Genomic DNA, 24672 nt, shown 5'->3' with positions numbered 1-24672 from the left:
TGGAATAAAGTACAAATGGTTATTCCCGGAAGGAATATGGTTTAGATATAAAGATCAGGCCTATAAGATATTATCAGAAGATCAACTAAAGGATTTTGAGGAGAAAAACCCGGAATTCTGCTGCACCGAGAACGAAGAAAAGGAGAAGCCGGAGGGGGGGGAGGAGGAGGAGAGCACCGCAACAGCGGTTGCACAGAGAGAATTGCGTCCGGGACCTAGAAGGGGGAGGAAAGTTTAATCAGAATTTGAAATGCCTATTCTCTGTATGATTAACCACTCCATCATTATCCTATGGAGCTATTTTTGTATTATGACAGTATGAAGGGAAAACATTGAAGTGTAGTGTTTAGTGTTTGTAGGTCATCCCCCCCTCTTCTTTTTCCATCCCCCTTTGTCCCTTCCCTTTCCCCTTTCTTTGTGATAGTCTTGTGTAGTGCTGTGTAGTGTTTTGTAGTTTGAAAAATAAAAAATTTATATAAAAAAAAATAGAAATGTGATAAAATAAAAATAAATTAATAGGATATGAGTTTGAAATGAGAAGATTGCTACTACTTTGAGCTCTGCACATTGCTCAGAAATCGAGTGCATAGCAACTGTTTTGTATTCTGCCCTGGTTCAGACTTCAACCACACATTTACCAAATGAAGGCATCTGCAATGCCACAATTTAGTAAATTTCAGTACTAAGTCACCCTTATGAATAAGGCAGAATCAAGACTCCTATAAATGAACGTCCAAGAAAACTTTAAAAATGTTCCCCTGCAGGCTTTTCTGTGTTGACTTTCTTAGTGTCAAATTTGTGGCCATTAGTTTGTCCTGTACACATGGTATGTATATTTGTAGATCTTAAAGTGACTATCCTAAAAGTGATTTTCAAAAACAGGACACAGCGGGAGATTGCTGAGATAGCACTATAGCCACTGCCCAACTCCCACCTTTTCCTAGGTTTGGCCCAGCCCAGGGGCATTGTTAGAGGGGTCCCCATAGGTGCCCTAGTCCCCCTAAATTTGTGGGGAGCCCCTCCCTAAATCCCCCATGGTTCCGCCTCCATAGATGGTGGCAATGGAAGCCCCTTCCTATGATATCATTGGCTCCTCCCTATGATGTCACTGGGCCCAGGTTCTTTAAGGACCGAATATAGCAATGCCTCTGGCCCAGCCTCAGCCCTTCACCCCGAAATTGAAAGTCTATGCCCCTGCCTCCTCAGTGTCTTTTTGTTTGAAGTAGGATCTCTCTCTCACACACACACACACACACACACACACACAAACAGAGAGAGAGAGAGAGAGAGAGAGAGAGAGAGAGAGAGAGAGAGAGAGAGAGAGAGAGAGAGAGAGAGACTGTTAGAGTATTAGTAATAAAGATCTTTTCTCTTGTAAAGGGCTGCTCTTTTAAACCTCTCTAGCACCTTGCGCTCCACGCCGAGATACACCTAGCTGGGCTAGAGGGCTGGGAGGAGGAGGGACTACATGAGTGTCTGATTGGTGGGAGGCTGCTAAAAAAACCAGAAAGCAAAGGTGCTAGAGTTCCCTACAAGCAGGTTCAATTCACTCCCCAGGGAGTTATGGGGTTTCTTTTATTGTCTCTTGTTTCTTATGGCCACTGCCCCCAAACCTTAATTTTCTTTTCCCGCCAGAATACCCAACTCGTCTGTCTCCTCGTTCTTGTTCTGTAACATCTTTCCAGACGAAAAGTTTGGGACAACTGGAAAGCTCGCACACTATTACGCGTCAATGGGTTGCTCCTAATAAGGGCATTGCAGAGACGGCGCGTTTGCCTACAGGGAGATACGCCCTTTTCCATTCCATTCATAATTCCATGAAAAATGACATCACTAAACTCCCCGTCCAATGATGGAAGGGCTCGGCTCTTCTGATGGGGAAAACTCCGCCCCCTCCCACGCACGCTTCACTCCACTCTTTCTCTTCTCCCCTTCCCCCATGGCTACCGCCCCTTTCCCTTAATCCGCTCTGATAGGCGCTGGGGCACCAAATCCCGCCCCTTGACTCCTCTCCCCGCCTCCTAGGCACCTTCACCTTCTCCCCTCATCCAATGGGAAACCTCCTGTCCCTCCCTTTCCCACGCCTTCTTCCAGGCCTCTCCCACTTCTCCTCAACACTCACCCAATGGGAAGGCGGGACGGCACTTGACAGACGAGGCTTGGTCCAATGAATGGACGGATGTGCCGACGCCCAGCTGCCCTTTTTGAGGTTGGTGGGCGTGAGGGCAGGGGGAAAAAAAATCTCCCGTGAGTGACCGAAAGAGCTACGAGGGGGAGGCCGAGGCGGCGCCCCTCCCCCTCCCTATTCCTGAAGTAACCTCAACGGCCGAAAAGCGGCGGCGGGGCGGACCGGCGGCCTTCTTTTCCCGCCCTTTTTGAGGGGGGCTCGGCTTTTTTCCTGAGGGGAATCGCTGAGGAGGCGCCGGCCCTTCCCCTCCCCTCCGCGGGCCGCGCCCTCCCCTCACAGATGGGCGGGCCGGGCCTTCCGCTGGGATTCGTGGTCTGAGGCGGCGGCCGATGCCGGACAAGGCGGAGGAAGAGCCCCCTCGCCCGCCGCCGCTTTCTGGGCCGCCGTTTCTCCTCCCCTCCTTCTCCTCCACCGCTGCCATGTCCGGGGTGGTGCGGACGCTGAGCCGCTGCCTCCTGTCCCCCGACGCGCCGAGCCGGTCCGGCGGGGAGCGGGCGGCGGGCGGCGAAGGCAAAGAGCAGCAGAGCCGGGACAGCGAGCGCGAGGCCCGGCGGCGGAGCCGGGAGATCGACGCCATGCTGGCCCGCGAGCGGCGCTCGGTCCGGCGCCTGGTCCGGATCCTGCTGCTGGGCGCCGGCGAGAGCGGCAAGTCGACCTTCCTCAAGCAGATGCGCATCATCCACGGCCGCGAGTTCGACCAGAAGGCGCTGCTCGAGTTCAGGGCCACCATCTACGAGAACATCCTCAAGGTGGGGCGGGGGGGGGGGAAGAGAGCGGGCAGCCGCACGACAGCCTTGCGAGGTGGGCGGGAGGAGGCGCAGGGCAGGGCTGCCCACTCGGGCCTGGGACGTCCCTGCAGGGTGGAGCCTGGGGAGGGAGCTCAGCGGGGATAGCAGGGAAATGCCAGGAGATTTGGGGGGATGGAGCTTGTGGGGCTTGGGGAAGGGATGGAGCTCAGCAGGTTATAATCCCATAGAGACCGCTGTTCAAAGCAGCTATTTTCTCCAGGGGAACTGATCTATGTCACCTGGAGTTCAGTTGTAATTCTGGGAGCTCTCCAGCCACCACCAGGAGCATGGCAAGCCTAGATGGTCTCCCCCCCCCCTCCAAAGCTGCCCCTTCCTCCAGGGGCACTGATATCTGTCGCCTGGAGAACATTTGGAATTCCAGAGGATCTCCCGACCCCACCTGGAGGGTGGCAACTTGCTTTAGTGATACTGCTCGTACAGCCAATTCAGCTCTGAACAGCGTCACATAAGAGAAAAGCTACTAATATGTAGAGCTATATAATATAGAAATTTAATAAATTCTTAATCGACCGAGAGAGGAACTTGATAACTGCCAATGTAATATTAAAACCCACCGCTGCTAAAAGAAACCTACAAGACCACGGCAATACAGCCCGGAAAACCCACAACAACCATCAAACCTACAATTGCCCACTACACAGCTAGAGTCTTGGATATAAGGTTTTATCCAACTATCTCTTGCCACATTGAGCATGTCACAGTCAAACAGAGGATGTTGAAGAGTGTCTGTTTGGCCAGAGCAGCCCCAGAGGCATCTGGCAGAGAGAGAGAGTGATGGCTCTGTGGACCCCCAGCCAAGGTCATGGCCCTCCCCTCTCCCATTTTATCCTGGCAAACAACCCTGGGAGGTGGGCAAGCCTGGAAGAGACGCCTGCTGTGGTTACTCTAGTTCTCCCTTTCTCTGTTTGATCCTCACAACAGCCCCTCTACGCCAGGCCAGACTGGGAGAGGGGTCCTCCTACTCCTGCAAGGGTCATGGTTCTCCCTGCCTCTGCGTTATTTTCACAACATCCCTGTGAGGTAGGCTGGGCCGAGAGGGAAAGATACTGATTGGACCATGTTCACCCAGCAAGATTTATGGTTTTCCCACAGGGGAGGGGCCAGTGGCTCAGTGGTAGAGCATCTGCTTGGCCAGCAGAAGGCTGCTGGTTCAGTCCCCAGCATCTCCAGCTAAAAGAACCAGGTAGGAGGTGATGTGAAAGACCTCTGCCTGAAAAAGTGGAGCAAGGGTCTGATTCGCTATAAGGCATCTTCATATGTTCTTTTGTTATCCTCTGTGAAATGGGTAGTAGCAAAATAGAAACTGCCTGGGCCAAGGTTACCCAGCCAGGCTCATGGTTCTTTCCTTTTTATTCACACAGCGGCCTTGTCAGGTAGACTAAGCTGGAGAGAGAGACAGGCTGGCCCAGTGCTGTTCAACAGGCCTCAGGGCCATGTGGGCATTCAAACCCCAGTTCTCTAACCACTACATATTCTGACAGTGCTGTGAGGATCTGGCAAGAGACACTGTCAGTTCATAATGATATGTTAAATAGTGTTTGTTTTTCCCTTAAATGTTCAAAGAGAGTATATGTGTGTAGATGTCAATTTTTTTTCATAAAAGCAACTTCTTAAATTGTCAAAAAACCAATACCATTGTTAGCATAAGTGCTGTAATTATCTCATTCTCATCATTAGCAAAAGTGACAAAATGAATCTGTTTTGTAGTGGCTTTTTTCATGTGTCTGTGAGTGTATTCCAGTTTTAAAAAAATATTTTAAAAGAAAAATTTAAAAACAATCTGTTGCTCTAGACAATGTATGTTTTCTTGCCTATTATCAGATCTGCTACTGATTTTTGTGAAGAAAAATTAACATGTTTATGTGATTTGCTGTCCATCTTGTTTACAAGCAATTAATAGTAAGACCAGGCACAGACAATCCTGGAATGCACAGGTGACCCTTTGCCAGTTTTCCAAGCTTTGGAAAGCATTTAAATACTTACACCAGTATTTAAACAGCAAACAGGTCCTTATTGTTTATAGGCTAAAATGTTTAACATTTTACATCCTGTGTGTGTTTACGCACTCCTGACTTTTGTTCAAATCACACATGTGCTGCCATGAAACAAACTGGGTGACAGTCTCAGCCTAACCTCCCTCCCAAGATTGTTATGAGTATACAGTGGGGGAATGATGGCCCATGTAGACTACTCTTAATGAGTCTCTTGGAAGAAGGGTGAAATATAAATCTAGCCAGAGGGACACTGTGTCCATTAGGCCAGATTCTTAATATGAAGTCTCAGCAGCCCAGTAAGGGACAAGATGGAATGAGCAGAAAGCAGGGAGAGATCAGGGTGGGATAGAGAGACCAACTGTTAGTTCCTAACAAAATAGTAACACTTTGTGTTTATTGCTTTTTCTAAGAGATCTGAACTAGTAATCCTAACTGAACTAGTAATCCTTACAGTGATTATTTCAAGCTTACACCGGCATTGATAAGTCACATTTTTTTTACAATCCTGTGAGGTAGGCTAGGCTAGTACTCTCCTCCCTTGGCATGCTTTCTCAGGGCTTGCTTTCTGCAGCCTTTGTTTTACTACTTGCTTACAGGTAACTAAATTAATGCATGGCTGAGTTCAGATTTGACCATTGTTCAGAGCCAATTCTTGGTTACCTGAGTGTTGTGGCTGCCAGTTCCATTATGGACCACTCCAATAATATTTAAATTGGGATATGAGGGAGGAGCAGATGACATAGTTACTCTTTGTACTTCAGGCTCAGTGTAGCACTGTGTTATCTGATCGTTCTGCATGGTTTTCCTTTTTAAGGAGGCCAAGCATGCAGCTTGAGTCATGTAAGAAACAAACTTCTAGTTTGTAATTGCTATAACCTAGTCAGCTTCCAGTTTAGCTATGGGACCCTCTGCAAAGAAATAGAGGTCAAGGCCTGAGCACCAGTTAACTTGCAAGCAAGAACCATTGCTGTAACAACCTCTTACTCCACATCCATCTCATGATGCTGGGCTGGGCAAGGACAGTGGCCTATCTTACACTTCAGAGGGCTGAATCTAGCAAGCTGAAACATGTGCCTGGTAGGCTGTGCTTGCTTACTCAGGTGTGCCATAAGATGTGCAGGCTTTATTGATGTACATTAAAAGGTATTTCTGGGAAGACTAAAAGGGAGAACACTGGTGATTGGGGACATATATTTCTTAGCACCATGGACCAAATATATGTCAAAGTGAGATAGTGAGACAGAAGGAATTTTGCCTTACAAGATTTCTCCCATGAGAATCTGCCTCGTATGTGTCCAATGGATTGGTCTTTGGAACTTTCAGCAACTTCTCTCGATATAAATATTCTCCAGGAGAATAGAAACAGCTTGGCACTGCAGTGTGTCAGTAACTATAATAACCGGAAGTCCAATGGTCCAGGTGGTGGTTTTGTGGTGCCCTCTGTTTGAGATTGGGAGAATGGGGAATATGATGGAGTTCTGTGCCATTAGCATGCATATGTAAAAAGGACTGATGCCCTTAGGAAATTATAATGTAAAGTCAGAGGATGGCTGGAGACAGTGCTGCATAATTCGGAATCCTGTGTGTTTTTAAGGATCATTAATATGAAATGGCTTCCTTTGTTTTGTACTCACTCATATGGACAGAGTACATGCCATTTGCATATACATTGTATGCACATTGAAGGCGGCCTTTCCTTGTATAAGCTTGTGCACCACTTCTGCTCACCATGTCAGTTCCTCTTCTGTGTTAGGACAATCGGTTCCAGGGTTGTTGTTTTTTATAGCTGCTCTGATATAGACTACCAGCTGAGTTATGTTCTGTAGCCTCCTTTTCTGTCTTCCACCAAATATGTAAGACAGTTTCTTTCAGGAGGGCAGCACAGATTGACTTGCTACTGGCTGTCAAACAGTAGGATTTGATACTGCTAGGTTGTCTGAATTGAGATTTTGATTGGTTTTTATAATTGGTTAAAATCTTATCATTTTTAAATGATAAATTAGTGGCTTATGACACTGTAAATTACTATGTAGACCACTTAAAGCCCATGGGTGGGGATGGGGAACAATATAGAAACATTCACAAAAATAAATATAGTATGTTTGTGGTAACGTTCACAATATACAAAATACTCCACATTCCTAGAAAATGCATTTTGCTGGTTTAAAATAGGGAGAGATACAAATCCCTAAATACCAGTGATGTGGGGCAAAAAACTTCCTGATGCCACATATTTCCATGAAAAAATTTTGTGCCAAATATATAAACGTTGTCTGTCAATAGCTATCAGGGCAGTTCTGCTTATCCATCTTGTTAGATGATCTACATGTGGGATAGGAGGCATGGAGAAAGAAGCCCCAGTGCTGGTACATGGTTCTGGCTTGTGCATGGTGTGCATGACTTCTTTTTACTAACATAAGTTAAATAATTTACGTTTATCTTAATTTGATTTGGAAAATTTTCTGATTCAGGCTTTTCCAGAAAACCCACATTACTGCCAGATATTACTGAAAGATGACCTGGATTTGTATCATGCAGCTCCAGTAGGTGTGGCTCCATCAAGGCATTGAAGGATTGACGGAGGACACACTCATAATTATCCCTGTCAAATCATATCAAAAATCAAGATTTGTTCTTAAGCCATGTGGGGGAACGAGAGTGCAAGTAAACATAAAGAACAACTTGTGAAGGAGTGCCACAGATTACAAGGGATCATTAGAAACTAGCTCAAGCGCTTTAGCTGTTAGAAGCAATGGTAGATGAATGATTTCATTTGGAGAGGAGATAGGTGTGAAAGTTGGAATGAAAGAAGGGCACAACATATAGCCAAAAACAACTGAGAGCTAAGTAATGGTACTGAAGATGGGCTCAGCATATGTGAGACAGGCAAAAAGGAAGGAGTGTAGTTGTGCTCCTAGAAATGATAGCACCCCTTGATACAAGAACAAAATCCAAACAAACCAGTGTAAACTTGTACAGTTGTTTGTTGGATTGGATGCAAAAATGCAAAAGAATTCCAAAAGTGGCACAGAATTCTTTAGGCTAGCTTGCAATCTAATAGGACTTTGCCCTCTTTCCATTAGTCCTAATAATTATCAAAGAGAGATATATAAAAATAGAATAAAAGAAAACTGCATAATACAAAACTGTATTGTTGGAAGCAGTTCGTACTGCAGCATTCTTGTAAAAGTTTACCATTGTGACATAGAACTGTTAGATGAATGGAAAACTTGGAAAGGAAGCTTGACCTCAGTTGTTTAACATTTTTAATTGCCAAGTTCAATTAGAGTCTGCGTTCAAACTCCCTTTCCTCAGTAGTATTCCCAGTATTGGATCCCAGTGTGAACTCTGTTCTGTTGTCAGTTAGCAAGCTCTATAATAACGTTTAGGCCATGTATAGGGAAAATACAGTTCCTTTCAAGATTAGTTCAGAAATAATGACATTGATAGCTTCAATGAAAAAGATCTCTGTAAAAACTAGTCTTTATGATCCGTGCTTCAGGCTCTGAGAACAGTTACTGTGGTAAAAATACAGCCATGCTAGACTGACTAGGCATAAGGTTATGTATTCTTTTAACTGGCTCAGCAGAGAGTTTGTAATTGTGTTTTCTTTGGGAAAATTGTTGAGGGAGGAAACTTCTAACCTATTGCAGAGTCATAATTTACAAATGACCACTGATGTAGAAAGTTTCCCTTGTATCTTAAATACTGCACGTGAATTACAGAAAGTATTCCCTGTCGCTTTTTGTTAAATAATGGCAGTACTTTATTGTTAGTTAAGTTTTTTCCTAGTTTACTGAAACTCTTCTGATGGTAGACTGTGTATGTACGCAGTCTACCATCATGCATTTTTTCTATTGATGGAAAGGCACCATTGTAAAACGCTATAATCCAGAACCATAATTTATTTTCCCATTTAGTGCAGATAGAGGTTTACAGCTATAGTTTTTTCTAGCATTCATAAGGTAGGCTACCTCAGTTTTGCTTTAGCTTGAGTAAATAGTCATTGGTTGGTGGTTTGCCTGTTAATCAAAGTTAAGCTTCAGAATAGTTTTTTTAATGAGAAGCATTAGTGTTGGTAGTACAGATTCCACTAATTCAACTCATTCACCTGGAATGAAAAATAGGTTAATAGTACAATGGCCATCTGATTAAAGAAACTTGAGTTGATTGTATGACTTGACTAATTCGGCTTATAAATAAATGAGACACCTTTCTTTGTATGTCATTCACACCTTTATCAGGTCCCATCTTGGCTGGACATTTTTGCAGGAAAGAAGAGATTGATTTTTCTAAGATGGCCTGCATTCAACTTTTTTAGGTTACATTTTTAATGATTTCTTTCCTTAATTTGTTTAGTCAGTTCCATGTAACAAATTACTGTTACAGCCCTGATGAAAAATTGCTGGGATTCAGTTGACTTCAGATTTGAAGATGTGTGGGAGTAGTGTTTGTCCTTTTTTCCTTTTTTCTTTTCATCATACTTTAAGACTAATAGTTGCTGCTTCAGTCAAAATTTGATTGGATGGCTATTTGTGAATATCAGATAAGGCTTCTCTAACAGTTGCTGTTTTCCACAGATCTTGTGAAGGTTTCCTCTTGACTACAATCCAGGAATCTTTGGGAACAGGTTTTATTGGGATTGACAGATCAAAACCATGCCTTTCCTTGTGTATGTTCTCTTCTGCAGATTATTTGTTAATAGACATAAATGACTTAGTAGCTCTTAAGAGTCCTGAGCTTTTGTAAATCAAGACGGCTTAATCTATTGTGAGCCAGTGAGCTTTTGCAGACATTTTAAGATTTTGGAAGTAAGGAGCTTCGGGTAAAACTTGAGATACTCATTCTTCAGGTTTTTGGGAAGCTGTGAACTTTGGCTTAATGGGTAAAGGGGTATTATGTACACGTAGACTTGGGGGGGGGGAAACTGTAGAGAGTGGGCTAGGGCAATGTGGTAAGTGCCTGGTGCAACTGTGTTTTTTAAATGGCAGCTTTGTTTTTCTCCTTTGGACAACTTAAACGTTCTGAAAACTTTTTGCAAATGTTTCTGTGCTGAGGATTGCAGAAATTGGCATAACAGTCTTATGCGTAGGGCCTTGAACATACCTAGATTGAATTAGCAAACATTTTAAGCTAGCTTGGTAGTGTTTATATAGTCATCATTAATTTAAATGCTGTTTGACTTGTGAGTGACTACTTTCTTGATGTTTGGTCAGGCATATTATTATGTGAAAGAGAGCATCTCTGAGATTATTGAACTTTTAGTAAAAGATAATAAAGTCAGGGTGGCCACAGTCCAAAGAATCATGCAGCTTATTTTGCACACCCAGTAGGGCTTCATTTTTTTCCTGAACACAAACCCAGCATTATTGTGAAATTTCCAGGTGGTTACAAAGCAATTTGTGATATGACAAGGAGTTTGGTGTTCAGAGAAGAAAAATTCACTCCAGTCTGGTGAACATGAGCCCTTGGGTATATCTAAAATTTATGCTTTGGATCTTGTCTATTTTATTGGATTTTTGTGACATCAGCTTGGTATATTATAGCCATTTTGTAAATAAAAAGGTATGAGACTTTCTCTTGGATTAAAGATTTACTTAATTTCCTTTTGAATCAAAGGCATGTTCTTCTGGTTTGTTATGGGTGCATGTTGTCTGAGATTTAATACCTAAAGAATGATAATGCATTTTTCCATTTCTGTGTAGGTGGTCTTGTTCTCCTGATTCTTTCAGTTTATTGTTGGGATGTGGAGGAACGTGCTGAGCTGATTATGTTGTGACGTATATTAATGAATAGCATCGGTATGTAGCACTAGAGATGCTTCATAGTAAAAGTAACCATTTGTCTCCAACATGTCTCTCAGCAATCATGATATTGTAGTTATCAGGAGTTACCATTTTTGCAGGAGTTACCGTTTTTGCAAGAGTTTTTTGCAAAACCATCTTCAGGAAATAAGGATGATGCTTTAGAACATCAATAATATGATATTTGATTTTCCTTTTAAAAATCTTGGATAAAGGTCATCCAACACCAGTGACTTATTACTTATTTTGTGAGTACTAAAATTGCATTGTTATTCCCAGTTGTTCAACCTTGTTCTTTAGGTTCCGTGCCAGAAAATGATTCAGGTGTAAATATCATTCCAATGAACTTGGGCTGATGTTGAAAATGCATTTGACTTCTCTGTTAACTTTAAACATGAGGCAAAGAGGGGGGGGGGTGAGGCAAAGAGGCCCATTAGCTTTTATGCCAAGTAAACAAAGCATATTTTAGGAGATCTAGGCATTCCTGAATATGAGATTGCTTTGTGACACCCCTCCACTTCTGTAAAATATGAATAAAAATGAGCTGCAAACTATGATCACATCTGCACGTCAGTAGAATTTAAAAATGAGAGGCAGGGTTGTTATGGTTAACGTGCCTGTTTGCTTTTATGGAAAGCATGTTTGTTATTTTCTCCTTATTGCCTCCTGCAGATTTTTATTGATGTTTTAATTGTATATTGGTTTTATGTTTGCTCCCTGCCTTGAAAATTGTTCTGTTGAAAGGCATGCTATAAAATTTCTAAGTAAACAAAACATTTGAAAACAGTAGGATAACTTAATTTGAGTATCTCCAACTTGATTGTGCCATTATAATAGAAGCAAGACAGTCTTATGCCCCACTTTTTTGTTTAGAATTGAGTTGTTTTGCGTACATACTGGATGCCACCTCAGTCTGTTCCATGTTAAGCCATAGCAGTCTGAATCCCTTGGAAGCAGTAAAATGGGCAACCACTTAATATTTTCTATCTTACTCTGTTACAGCCATTGTCAACTACTGATTAGCAACTCGTCTTTTTGGGGTTTTTATACTGAATCAGTTGATGTCTTCTACTATTCCCCTTACAGAGATCACAGAGTAGCTTGTTTGTGAGAAGAACAAGAGTCTCTATTTTCCCAAGCTGCCACCTTAACATTTTGTTTTTACACCTTAGCCCACTTGCTCATCTCTGAAGATTATATGGGATTGCAAGGACCTATGAATGAATGATCCCCATTGCTAAAGTTGTGCTCAGCCCCTGAGAGGCTCACTAAAATGAGGGTAAGAAACGTGCCTTTTGCCCAGGAGATCTTAATTCTTCCTTTGGTGCAGGAAATTCTGTGTCCATCTCTCACATGAAATATAGTGGGCTATATCCTAGTCTGTTCTGACTAGGTAAGTGTAATTTGCCTAATTATCTTTCAAGCCCTAAAATTATGGGTGTATGAAATTCCCAACATCATATAAGTAACTTTAAAAACAAATAATTCACAAGCCAATTTGTTTCTGACTCAGTTCCAGTACAATGTAATGTCTTGGGATCCAGGGCCTGACTTTCTGAAGCTAAGCAGGTCCAATAAGTAAATATGAAGATGATTCCGAGAAAGATTTTTCTGAATTCTCTAAGTGAGCCCTTCTGATCAGCACTTGTTGCTCTTCCAAGGTTCCCCTGTCATTTCTGTGCTTGCATTGCAACAACTCTCTTAAGTCTCTTCTCTGTTTCATTGGATTTACATGGAGACAGAGAGTCATCTTAGCTTGCAGACATAGCGGCAGTTACCAATACAGAGACTGGCAGTTAATCCGTTGTCTTAAAGTTCCTATATGCATAAAGGGCAATTCTTTTTGTTCATTTGTGTGTTTGTATATGGAGCTGGAAGCATAATCTGTGTGTTTACATCACTTACCTGTATGATGAAATATGTAGGGCTGTTTTTAAGATGTTTGGCAGTGCAGAGAGAGCAGACTGCTTAGAGAAGCAAAATCGAACCATTCTAGTTCAATTAAACTGCTGATTGTGAGATGAAGTATTTCTACTGCGGTTTATAATAGATAATACATCCTGGTTTTCTCATATGACTTGATCACCCTTACATTAACCAGTGTACCCTAATTATCATACAGTACTAAGCGTATAGCCTGTACCCTCAACAGTGTGTGGGTAGACTAGTTCTTCTTTCTTGCATTCTTACCTGGCACAATTTGCAGTCTTAGTAGAAACAACATAGCATATTAACTGAATTGGGCAGAGACTGTAAATTCTGATAATATATTTTAAAAGGTCTAGGATTTTTAAAGGGAAAACAGAAGAGAAATATTTCTAGTGTCGGTTTGATGTTATAGTTGGGCCCGGGGAAATAACTTGAAATTATCACACATGTAAATACTCATTTTTCAGAGGAACAGCTGAGATTTATTCTAGATCTCATGGCCTATGTCAAGGGTGCAGTATAACCTTTTGGGTATTTCATCCTTGCAATAGTTCTATTGAAAGAGATGATACTGAATGAAAGTGATTTCTCAAGGCTACCCATTGAGCATCATGGCTGAGCAGGAATCTTATCCAGAATGTTGGAATTGCTGTATGGGCCTAACAGTGTTAAATTCCCTTGAATCAAACACATTGTTGTATCACTGCTGGCATCTTTCTTTAAAACAGATTATGAATTGTCTTTGTATTCCACTAATTGTACTGGGATAATGTACTGTGAGATACTTCAGAATATGAAGGTGAGCAAATATGTCATGATTTTTTCAGTTACCTTTTTAAATTGAAATTTGATGTCCTGCACAATTCTTGCACATGCCTCTACTCCCCATAGAGACAGAAAATAGAATAAAGTAATATGCATGAGTGTATTCAGTAGAACTTTTCAACTTCTGCGTGGCTCTGCTGATAGCTTGTATTGCCAGGATACTAGCAGTGTCTCCTCAGGAAGACTTTGTGTAAGGATTGCATAGGCCCTGCTTTGGGGTCAAAGGTGAGCTGAAAGATAGGTCTTCAGTATGCGTTGGCTCATTGTAAGGTAGCTTCAGTGGAAACTTTAGGAATTATTAGTAGAAGTGCTGAGAGATTTATTGCCCATTCTGACTCTATGTAATCAAATCTTTAAAAGATATTGTCTCTCTTAGAAGGGCTGCTCCAGGAATCGTGATCAGTGATGTCACTGTTTTTCCCTGTTTTGCTCAAAAGAGGAAGCGGTACCTGTGAGTTGCACATCTCAAGAAGCATCCCTGCTGGAAAGAATATTGGGGGAGGGAATGAAAAAAGCAGCTGCTTTATGGGAACGAAGGACACAGAAGAAGCACTATACATGAAGAAAACTCGTATTGTGCAGTTCCATGGTTGTGATAAGAAGCTATTATGATCTCATTCCCCAGTGTGGAGAATCTTTCAGGAAAGGCTGCAGCTGTGCAGTGGTTAGGGTTAAAACTATTTGAAAGCTGCCTAAGTGAAATAGGGCTTAACTGGATGAGTTAAAGAACTTTAGAGTGCTGGAGTCTAAGCAGGTGAAAGGTCAGAGCTCTGGCTTGTGTGTGCTGGAACTCAACTTGTATATTGGCAACCCAATTTTAAGAGGCATGAAAGATGGAAATGACCCCAGCTGGCACAATGCAGCTACAGTATGGATTGTCTCTTTGGAAAACAGACCAATGATTTCTCAGATTAAATACAATTAAGCAATATTGTTGTTCAGGAGAGGAGAGAATTCAATCTGACTTTATCTTGAACTTGTGAATAGTGGACAGAATTTAACTTCTTATGGTAACCAGTTAATATTAAAAACTTCTCCAACGGACTTAGATTTACTCTGGAACCCCTACAACCACACTGGCCTTGGTGAGAGGGGTAGAGAAGCAATCAATGCATGGGAATGAGAGCGTGGTTTTAAAGCTGTATTCATAGTCCAGTGAAACAAAATCCTCACTCCATGTCCTGAATTTATAGCCTCCTTTTTCAAGGCTTTAATGACTATATTCCGAAGCAAAGGCATGCCCTTTGAACAGCGTATGTGAAAGATTACATGGTACAGAGATGAAGTAATAGGTATTCAAGATGGCTCAGTGTTTACATTAGCAGAGTTGCACAAAGAAGACCCTAACCTGATTATTAATTTTTTTCAAGTTACTGTTAGCTCTCCTTGAGGATGAGTAACGGAGATGCAGCAACTTTCACTCTGCTCGGGCCGCCAGCCTTACAGTGTCTTCCTTCTGGTTCACAAATCAAATCAAGAGGGTGCTGCTAATATGTTGAGAGTTTGGTCTTTCCCTTCTAAAGTACACACTGAAGCCTTGTTTTCATGATTTTTATCTAGAAGGTTTCCATGGAATTGTTACGGTCAACTTGAAGGCTGAAGATAAGGTGCAAGGAAAGAGACCCTGAATAATCAATATCACACCTTAAAGTTGCTGACAAAAATGGGAAGTTCAGCATTTATTGCTGTAACCCTTTCTCAGTTTCAGTAGACAAGTTTCCTACACTTCAGAAGATGTTGTGATGATCATAAGCTATATTCAGGGACACAGAAATTGTGGGAGTTGTGGTGGAGCAAAATATTTTAGCAGGTTATTCCCCACAATTTTCCTAGATTAATATCCAATAACCTATTAGGGTTAAAACTTAATAGTAGGGATTTGGAATATACTTCCTAGTCAGTTTTACTCACCCTATCTTTATACTGAAAAAGAATTTAGTAATATTCTTAATGGATGTTTACTGAAAGTTGGGTACCATCTTTTAATGTTTACTTCCTTCTGTAGAAGGCTTGAAAAAGGACAAAAGTAGATACTAAACGGTGGTTTTCAACACAAGCTTAGAAATGTTGTTCTCTTTCAATAGGCAGCAGTGACTATTAATGACCAAAGGTAAGTCTGAGTGCATGGGGGAAGTCTTGTAATGAGAGGCTCACAGTTGACCATTTTATAAGCAAATAATGGTAGACAAATAATGAGCCCCGTGGCGCAGAGTGGTAAGCTGCAGTACTGCAGCCCAAGCTCTGCTCACAACCTGAGTTCGATCCTGGCGGAAGCCAGGTTCAGGTAGCCAGCTTAGGGTTGACTCAGCCTTCCATCCTTCCGAGGTTGGTAAAATGAGTAACCAGTTTCCTGGGGGTAAAAGTGTAGATGACTGGGGAAGGCAATGGCAAACCACCCTGTAAAAAGTCTGCCAAGAAAACGTCGCGGTGTGATGTCCCCCCATGGGTCAGTAATGACTCGGTGCTTGCACAGGGGTCTACCTTTACCTTTACCTAATGGTAGACAGCTTACTTTATATTACACTCCCACACTACATGTATTAAAAGTTTCGTGCTGTTTGTTGCCTCTGAAATATATGAGGCTTCCACTGTTGGAGTTCAGAGATGCCGCAGGTTTTATTTTTCTGTAGTCCTAGCATCCTAACACTGAGATCTCGATCTGTGACTTAAATGTGTAAGACCGGCATTCTGAGGCCCTAATGAAGGTTTTACTGTCTGCCAGTTTGTCTGTTTGAGAAAACTGGTAATAGTAACACTAAGCTTCAGAACTATAAAATACCAATTTGTCCCAAGATGGAACAGAACACTTTCACTTTTCTGTCCAGATGAAAATAGCTCTGGCAAACTCTGGAGATGCCAGTTTATAGTATTTTACCATGACAGGGTTTTTTTTCCTCCCTCAGGGTATACCAGACAAGATTTGCAAACTTCTTCAAGGAAAAATGGTTTGCTTTATGTTCTCTGTTCCTTGTCAGAAAGTAGTAACACTTATTTTGATAAATCCTTGGAAAAAGTAGAAGCATCAGGCTTTTGGTTTCCTCTAGGAGTATTTTGGCTAAATATTGCCTCAACGAATGTTAGGGTTGGCGTTTGAGCTTTGGAAAACAAACTTGGTCAAATGGTCAAATATGTAAAGCGTTATTTTGTTAGAACAATAGTAAAATCAAAATCCTGCCGATTGAAAAGACTTCTGTGTAAGGTTACCTTGTAGCCCATGTGGATAAATTTGGAAGGGGGGTTGGCAAGTTCTTAGAGCAGTAGCTTTTTACCTTTGTATGTTGGGGATGAGCCTTTCCTTAACCAGAGTACGGAAAGGGATGCTCTATTTCTGGCACTGCTGTTAGGTTGCTCCTTTGATGCTGTAAGCCACTTACCTAAGGGTGTCCCTTTTAGTTCTGCAATATTTGCCAGGTAAATTAAGATCCCCTCTAAATTTGATTTAGCTCTTTCTTGGATGGAAAATATGGTTTTATTTCATCATCCACTAAGCGTGTATGGTTTTGTTTTGTTTTTTAGGGCTGCAAAGTTCTGGTTGATGCACGGGACAAACTAGGGATCCCTTGGCAGTACACAGAGAATGAGAAGCATGGGATGTTTCTAATGGCCTTTGAAAGTAAAGCTGGGATGCCCATCGAACCTTGCACGTTCCAGTTGTATGTACCTGCCTTGAGTGGCCTGTGGAAGGATTCTGGGATTAAGGAAGCTTTTAGCCGGCGAAGTGAATATCAGCTGGTGAGTGCATCAAACTGTGCTGAACAAAAAACATTTATTGGAGTGCTGTAGTTTAAGAACTGGTCATCCTTCAAGCAAAATATACTATACTATACATAATACTATAAATAAGTAGTGATAGGCAGGAACTTGAAACAATAAGTAATGAGCCTGTGTGGTGAATTGGGGGGAAAGTGCCATACATGTATTTTATTAAAGAAATAAGTAGTCTAAATGGATCAGTGTAGGTAAGAGATGTAAGTCTTCCTCCAAGAAAGCCTTTTCACTTCTATCTAAGCCAGCTTAGTCTTGTGCATGATTTTCCACTTTTATTACTATATGCTAGCTGCAGTAACATTTAGCAGGCAATTTATTAAAACCTACTAGTTTAATCTAGGTGTAATAAATCAGCAATATATAAGCACTGGAGCTTAATCATTCCGGTTCAACCTCAAAGTCTGTCTTTCTTTATTTCTGCCTTTGTTGAAGTACCACACCCTGTTCCCACTGGCCCTTTAACATGCATATGTGGTCTTGCATGCATTCTGGACTCTTAAACCAGTATTTGGTTCAGGGCAGTTTAAACAGAATGAGAAGGGGAAGTTGGCTTTGTGGTGTTATTAGAAGCAAACGGTATGAATTTTCCTCTGTGCTTTTCAGGACTGGACCCCCATCCATCTTTTCAGTGAAAGTACAGTAGTATTATAATATCAATATTAGACACAAATAAAATTTTTGTTGTTGATCTTAAGGTTTCTCCCTAAGAGTACCTTTGCTAAGCTTTTGCTTTGTTTGTTTTCAAAATAGAGGAATTGTGGGTGATTATACAACTGTCATGGAAAATTGAAAGCTGAACTCCAGCTGGAAAGTTGCTTACAAAACCCTAGAATGTTTCAGAGCTGCCTGAAACCAGCCCCGTATTAGCAAACCTAGTTACTCAATAAATAGTTTAATTTCACCTTTTTAGAAGTCTTACAATAAAGTATAAAACTGGGGATCAAAGCTTGGGTCTCAAGGAGGGAAAGGGGGTCATATTGCATAGCTGCCCTGGTTGTGCCTCTCCTGAGCTAGACACAAGTTTGCTGCTGCTTTGTGATGAGACACGACGCCAGACTCTGTCATTATTAGCTTTTACTGAAAGCTCCTTCCAGCATTACAACAGTTACAGGTGCAGTTGCAGCACCCAGAATGACCATAATGTGGGACAAAAGTAGCCGGAGCTGCAGAATCAGTTGTGCTTGTGTAGCTTTTAGCTTAATAGTTTTTGTGTTATCACCAAACTAGAATTTATGTTTCAAATATCTGCCAGAACAATGAATCTGTCTCAAAGCAACCTTTTGGTTTAACTCTCCTCGAAAGCTGGGAATTGCTGACATAAATGGTAAGTGTAAAGATGGTGATGTAGATCATCAAGCTCAGTTAATTGGCCATAACCTAATATAAATGAGAAATGACTTTCGTAAGACAGGAGCTGTATGTAAGCATTTGTTGTTGACATTCTACTTAGCACCCAGTTCATCAAAGTTCTGGCTGTAAATCCTTGTCTGGGACCTTGAAACTTCCACACTGTGTGGGTGGATTCTACAATAGCAGTCTTTTCTGTGCTTTTCTCTCCGTTTGCATAAAGCTTAGCCAGTTCCCCCCCCCCCCCCAATCTGTGTCTTCTGGTAAGACCCACTGTCTCTTCTATGCAAGCAAGTCTGTGAGTGACAGAAGCTTCATTGTGTATGTCAGCTACATTGTCAGCTCTCTCTCTCTCTCTCTCTCTCTCTCTCTCTCCCCCCCCTCCCTCCCTCCCTCCCTCCCCCTCCCCTCCCCCTCCCCCCCCCTCTTTTATGGAAGGAGGTTTAGATACCAGAATAAAAATTCTTTTTATTGACAGCTTGTGTATTTGGAAGGGATGTATCTAAACAGAACCTCCCTTTTTAAACTTCAGTTTCAACCCAAGCTACAAAGAGAGCCCTTGAATAGAAGGCAGATTATAAATGGTATTTTTTCTTTCTTAACAAGATGGGATCAGTAGCTTTTTCATGTTTTTGTCAGATCTTGTAATGCTTCATTCTTATGTAGCATTTGTGAGTGTTCAAAAGCACTTCCAATTCTATCAGCTCTGTAACATTTGTCAGTAGAATTATTATTTTGCAGATAAGGATCTAGGACTGAGAGGTAGACGTTTTTTGAGGCCAACCACTGAATTGATGACTGAAGTATGATTTGAACAAAAATGTTCTCAAATCAAACTCCCTGTCTATGTTCAGATGTTAGAGTGCTCAGGCTCTCGTACTCTCTTTCCTTGAGCATCCCTCAAAATTGATGATTTCATGGTTCACAACTTACTAGTTTGCTGTAACATCTGCAAAATAAAAAAAGCAGTTTATTCTCTTACTTACAAACTAGGATGATAAAGCAGAACCCTGGTTTGTAGGCAAGAGAGCAAACCACAATTTATAATTTTCTCTGATTTTCTCTGTAGTAGCAAACTGGTTCTTGGGGTGCATGTGAATCTGAAAAGCAGGTTGTTGCTGAGGCTGTGAAGGTTGTAGGTGGTATCTTCAGGCAGCAAAAAAAATATAGGAATTTAGGTGCATGAGAAGGAGGAAACATGCAAATAGAATAAAGATAGTAGGTGCAGAGCTCTCTAAAATATATGAAGGCAAGTGAGTCATCTATCAGATAAGGAACTTTTGTGGTTCTGTATGCTTATTCTATATGCAAGCTAGACTGCTGGTTCTTTGGTGGAAAGGAACAGATCAATGTTTCAGCTCTGTCAAATGACTGATGCCCTAGCAAAGTGGAAGGTGGCCTCTGAGGCTTTTGTAGGCAGGGCAGAAGCTTCATGAGTCTTCCCCTTTACAAATTTGCTCTTGCATGTAGTCATATCCTTAAGAGCTGTACCTATCTGTAGAGTCCACTGTACTGAGAACTAAGAGCAGGACCACAAGTGACGCCTGACACAGGTTGGACACTAGTCAGCTTCCCTCAGGTTTTGATGGGAAATGTAGGCATCCTGGTCTTGCAGCTTGACTCTCTGACTGCTGTCCAATGGACTTTTCATCTGTCACTGGTCCAACATTCCGCCAAGCTGCCTACATTTCCCATCAAAACTTGAGGGAAGCTGGCAAGTGTCCAACCTGTGTCAGGCGTCCCTTGTGGTCCCGCTCTAAGATGGTAATGAGGGCCTCAACCAAAGGTCCCTAGATCATGCGTGCTGTTGGGGATTAAAACATTAGCAAAGCTAGGTTTGCAGAAAAGGTGACCCAATTCCTCCATTTCAGTTTTGAAGAATCCTGGATGTTCTTGGGCACCTTTCAACTTGGAAAGTTTCAAGTGGGTAGCCATGTTGGCCTGCAGTAGAAAACAAGGTTTGAGTCCAGTAGAACATTAAAGACCAACTAGATTTCCGGGGTATAAGCTTTTGAGAGTTAAAGCTCCCTTCATCAGATACATGGAGTGGTAAAAGGTAAGGAGTCTTTATAATCCAGGCAGAAGGTGGGAGGGATATTGATAAAGAGTGTCAGAAAGATAGCTGTAATACATGTCATAATTAGCTTGATAGAGCAGGGGTGTCAAGTGCAGAAAATTGGCATCTGTAGTGCAAGAAAAGTCCAGTGTCCCAGTTCAACTGCAGGGGGTTCTGAATTTGCAAAATTACGGTGCATGATTGCTGAAATTGAGCTTATTTGCAAAAATTGAGAAAGTCCTTAGATATTTTTATGATATACATTTGGAATGAGTGAAATGATTTGTAAGACAAGCTTTTCTCATAGAAATAGAAAATATTTCATACACATTTTTTCCAGCACTCCCTCAAATTGTTTACTGGAAAAATTGAAAAAAGGCCATGGGGGAGAGAGCCTTTTTTCCAGGCTCTCATAACTCTAGATACAATTTTGTCATACTTTTTCTTTGTAGAAATGTGAAGCATCATATTGACTGTGCAGTTTGACTATGAATCTAAATGTCAAGCAATTGTTTAAATTATTAACAGTGATAATATGAGGCGATAGGGTATAAATGCCGTTTGTTTCATAACTTGGTCTATTTCCATGCTGCCTGCTTTTCCTGATGAAACAGAAAACTGCAGGAAGCCTGATCTGACCAACCTTGATGAAATGGGTCAAAGAAATAGCTTTTTCTGCTAAGGAGGGAAGGCTTTTTCTCAAAGGCTGTAAATAAAACAGGTGGGACAGAACAAATATTTGTTGCAGAATCCTAAACACGCAAATCCCAGCATTTTGCAAGAAGTGATTGCACAATGTTTGTCTGACATAGCACTTTGCTATGTATTTGAGTCTGTGGCATGCATAGGATGGGGAGGGCTTGTGGTCTGGGGTAGAGTCAGCAGTTTGAAGTCCATTCTTGTAGCACCTGATGTGCTCGGAAGATAACACTGTTTTGCGGGCATGCAGAGATGACCTGTAACATCAGAATGGACTGGGTTGCTTTTCTCCTTTGGCTTACTAAAATATAAACATTGATTTAAATCTATGCAATGTTACTTCAGAAACAAAAGAAGTGAACAATTCACACCAGTGTCTGTAGATTACCTGGAACTATATGCACTATGTTCTGCAGGCTTTTGAATGTTTTTTTTTGTTTCTTAAAATAAATGAATGCTTGCAAGAGGCAGCTAATCTATTTTTTCAGTTCTTATGTTTAGAAGAAATATCACAGGGATCCAGGATTTTTTTTAGCACAGAGCATCTGGTTCATCAGTTTGTTGTGGGCAGAGCCCTAAGCCCTCCAAAAACTGAGCTCACAAATCTGTACTTCCACTGAAACTTTGCCTGGCTAATCTCATTGGTAATTATATGCCAATAGTGACCTTATCCTCAGATGGAGTAGCTGATCCGGTGCTTTTTCCACCACCTCCAAGGCCCAAACTCTCAGCGTGGCCGACTATTGCTTCCAAGCAGAGGATCATTGGTGAATAAGTACAGATCTTTTGAGGAAAGATGGGAATAATAGACAAGAGATAGGAAATAGGTGCCACTACTGTTGGCCTGTTGCCCCCAGTTGGTTGTGGGCTGATGTTGCTGTTAAGAGTTGCCCCCATGAAGAAGATGAAGGGAGCTTTTTTCTGTCCTTCCCCTCCAGCCACTGCAATTTTGGTGCATCTTTTGTTCAGGAGGCTAAATCTTTTTTCTCAGAAAACAATACTTCTCTGATTTAAGAAATCTTTGCAACCATAAGGATGTTTTATTTCAAAATCTTGAAAGCTAATACAATGTTATTTAACTTCAGAAGCATTTCTAAAACTTGTTTTTGTCCTTCATGATTCCCCTTGGCTTCAGTAGAATCAATCAAATACAGGGTAATTGTCCAGAATTGTTGTATTTTTGATGCTGTCTACCAAGAACTGTTTGTGTGCGCGCACACACGCTTATACTCAGAAACCTGCTTGCTTGCTTCTAACAAGTTAGTTTAACCTTCCTTGGTCCAACTCCCAAACCTTGGATGAACTGATCTGTGTTCAGAATAGTATGTAAAAAACTTATTAATGGAGTCATGTTTGTTAGACTTGTGAAAAACTTAATTTCCATCAAGAAATGTTGGCGTGCACTGTGAGAAATGAGGGTGGAAGCTGCAGATCAAACTCCTGCTGATCCATTAACTAAATCAGTAGTGTAGTGTGCTCTTTTTCTGTCATGTAATAAAAAGCTCTGGTTTGTATGGCTCAAGTTCAGTCCAGTGGGCAGACCTTGGTCACTTGGATCCATGCTATGGTAACTTCAAGGCTTGACTATTGTAATGCTCTATACATTGGCCTCCCATCTAAGTTTAGGAAGCTCCAATTAGTGCAAAATGCTGCAGCTTGATTGTTATCAGGAGCGAGCAGGAGCATGAACATCACTCCCATCCTACAGTCGCTCCACTGGCTACCCATCGTTTACCGTGCTCAGTTCAAAGTAATGGTTATTACATACAAAGTTCTTCACGGCTTTAGTCTGGCATACCTACAGGACTGCCTCCCTCCCTATGTCCCTCCATGGCAGCTTCGCTCATCTGAACAGGGTCTCCTGCAGGTACCAGGCTGCACACAGGTGAAGTCAGCAGCAGCCCGTACACGGGCTTTCTCTGTGGAGGCCCCTATCCTGTGGAATGACCTGCCTGAGGAAGTCAGAGGAGCCTCCACTCTCCTGGCTTTCCGTAAACGATGCAAAACCAAACTATTTAAAAAGGCTTTTTACTCAAATGGGAGGGCTGCATTGTAGGGATGAAGTCTCAGGTGCTTCACTAACAAGTTGGGGATCATAGACTTCATCACCATTTTTGCCTCATATATTATCTGCTGCTTTAAATATGTACTCCTATGTACAACCATTGCTCCATGCTGTCTAATGTTAGTCCTAGAATTGATTGTTTTGCTTCAGTATCTCTACTATGTCTTGGATCCTTGCTAATGCTATGTCTTTAAACTTGTATATGTTTACCTTATGGTATTGTATTGAAATGTACTTACTTGATACTGATTGTATTGACTTCATACTATGTAATCCGCCTTGAGTCTCAGTGAGAAAGGCAGACTATAAATGACGTAAATAAAAATAAAATAATAAAATAAATATAACTAGCCAGGGATTCAGTTGGACAACTTCAGCAAATATTGAATTGTTGTGAGGTAGCCAGTTTGTAGACTTGCCTGAAAAATTGAGGTGGCTAAGTAAAGATTGTGGAATAAACAATGTGTCAGCTCTGGCAATAAGGATGAGTAGACCTGTTGGAGCTAATTGTGGAATCTGTCAAAGGTTGTGAACTACTGCTTGGATTTAAAGGTAGGTGTATGTGGGCCCTTTCATTGTGCTTTTGAAGTATTGAATTTTAACTGGGAACTTCCCTTAAGTGTATTAGATGAGCTGCAGCTCAGTTGTGGTTGTTCTTGGCAGTGCCACCAATCCTTTAGAACAGCTGCTAGGCAAGATAACAGTTGTGTGCAGCTTACATGTTATCCTAAGCAGAGTTGTACTCTTCTAAGCCCATTGACTTCCTTTGATTTTAAACTTTTTAAAAAATAAAAGCCCCTTTATTTTTAAAGGAGGTGGTATTCAACATGAAATGTCGTCTTAAATGTGAATAAAGCTTTAGATTACTGTGAAAGTAATATGTCCAAATATCACCTTACCACCAGTTTCCAGCTTCATTTGAAGAAGAGAGGCTATGTGATGGAATTGTGTAATTGACTCGGCTATTTACTTAAAGTCTGGGATGAGGGGAATCTTCCAGAAACATGCTTCAAGATATTCTGTTTGAGAAAACAAAAATTATTAGTCTGAGGAGTAATTTACTGACACCTCGAATGTCTTCTCTGTGAGCAGCACTGATTTCTGCAGTTCAGACTGTGGTTGATTTGTGCTTCGTTTGGCTCTGCTTCTGAACAAACTAGGTATATGAGGGCAACTCACTCTACCACA

At 41.6% G+C, this 24672-nt stretch overlaps 1 protein-coding gene across 2 annotated transcripts in view; it reads left to right on the top strand.

Moving 5' to 3' along the window:
* Nucleotides 1–2261: 2261 nt before the first annotated feature.
* Nucleotides 2262–24672, top strand: part of GNA12 (G protein subunit alpha 12) — a 39424-nt gene continuing 17013 nt past the window's right edge. The window contains exons 1-2 of one of the 2 annotated variants that reach the window (XM_054993103.1): nucleotides 2262–2937; nucleotides 17066–17281. In XM_054993103.1, the coding sequence (XP_054849078.1) occupies nucleotides 2518–2937; nucleotides 17066–17281 (636 nt within the window). In that variant the 5' untranslated portion in view covers nucleotides 2262–2517. The remainder of the gene's footprint in view (nucleotides 2938–17065; nucleotides 17282–24672) is intronic. The other variant, XM_054993104.1, reaches the window with a different exon arrangement.

Source organism: Eublepharis macularius, chromosome 12 (assembly GCF_028583425.1).
Source record: "Eublepharis macularius isolate TG4126 chromosome 12, MPM_Emac_v1.0, whole genome shotgun sequence".
NCBI lineage: Eukaryota > Metazoa > Chordata > Lepidosauria > Squamata > Eublepharidae > Eublepharis > Eublepharis macularius.
Note: the sequence above shows the minus strand (reverse complement) of the source record. Positions and strands in the feature narration are given on the sequence as shown.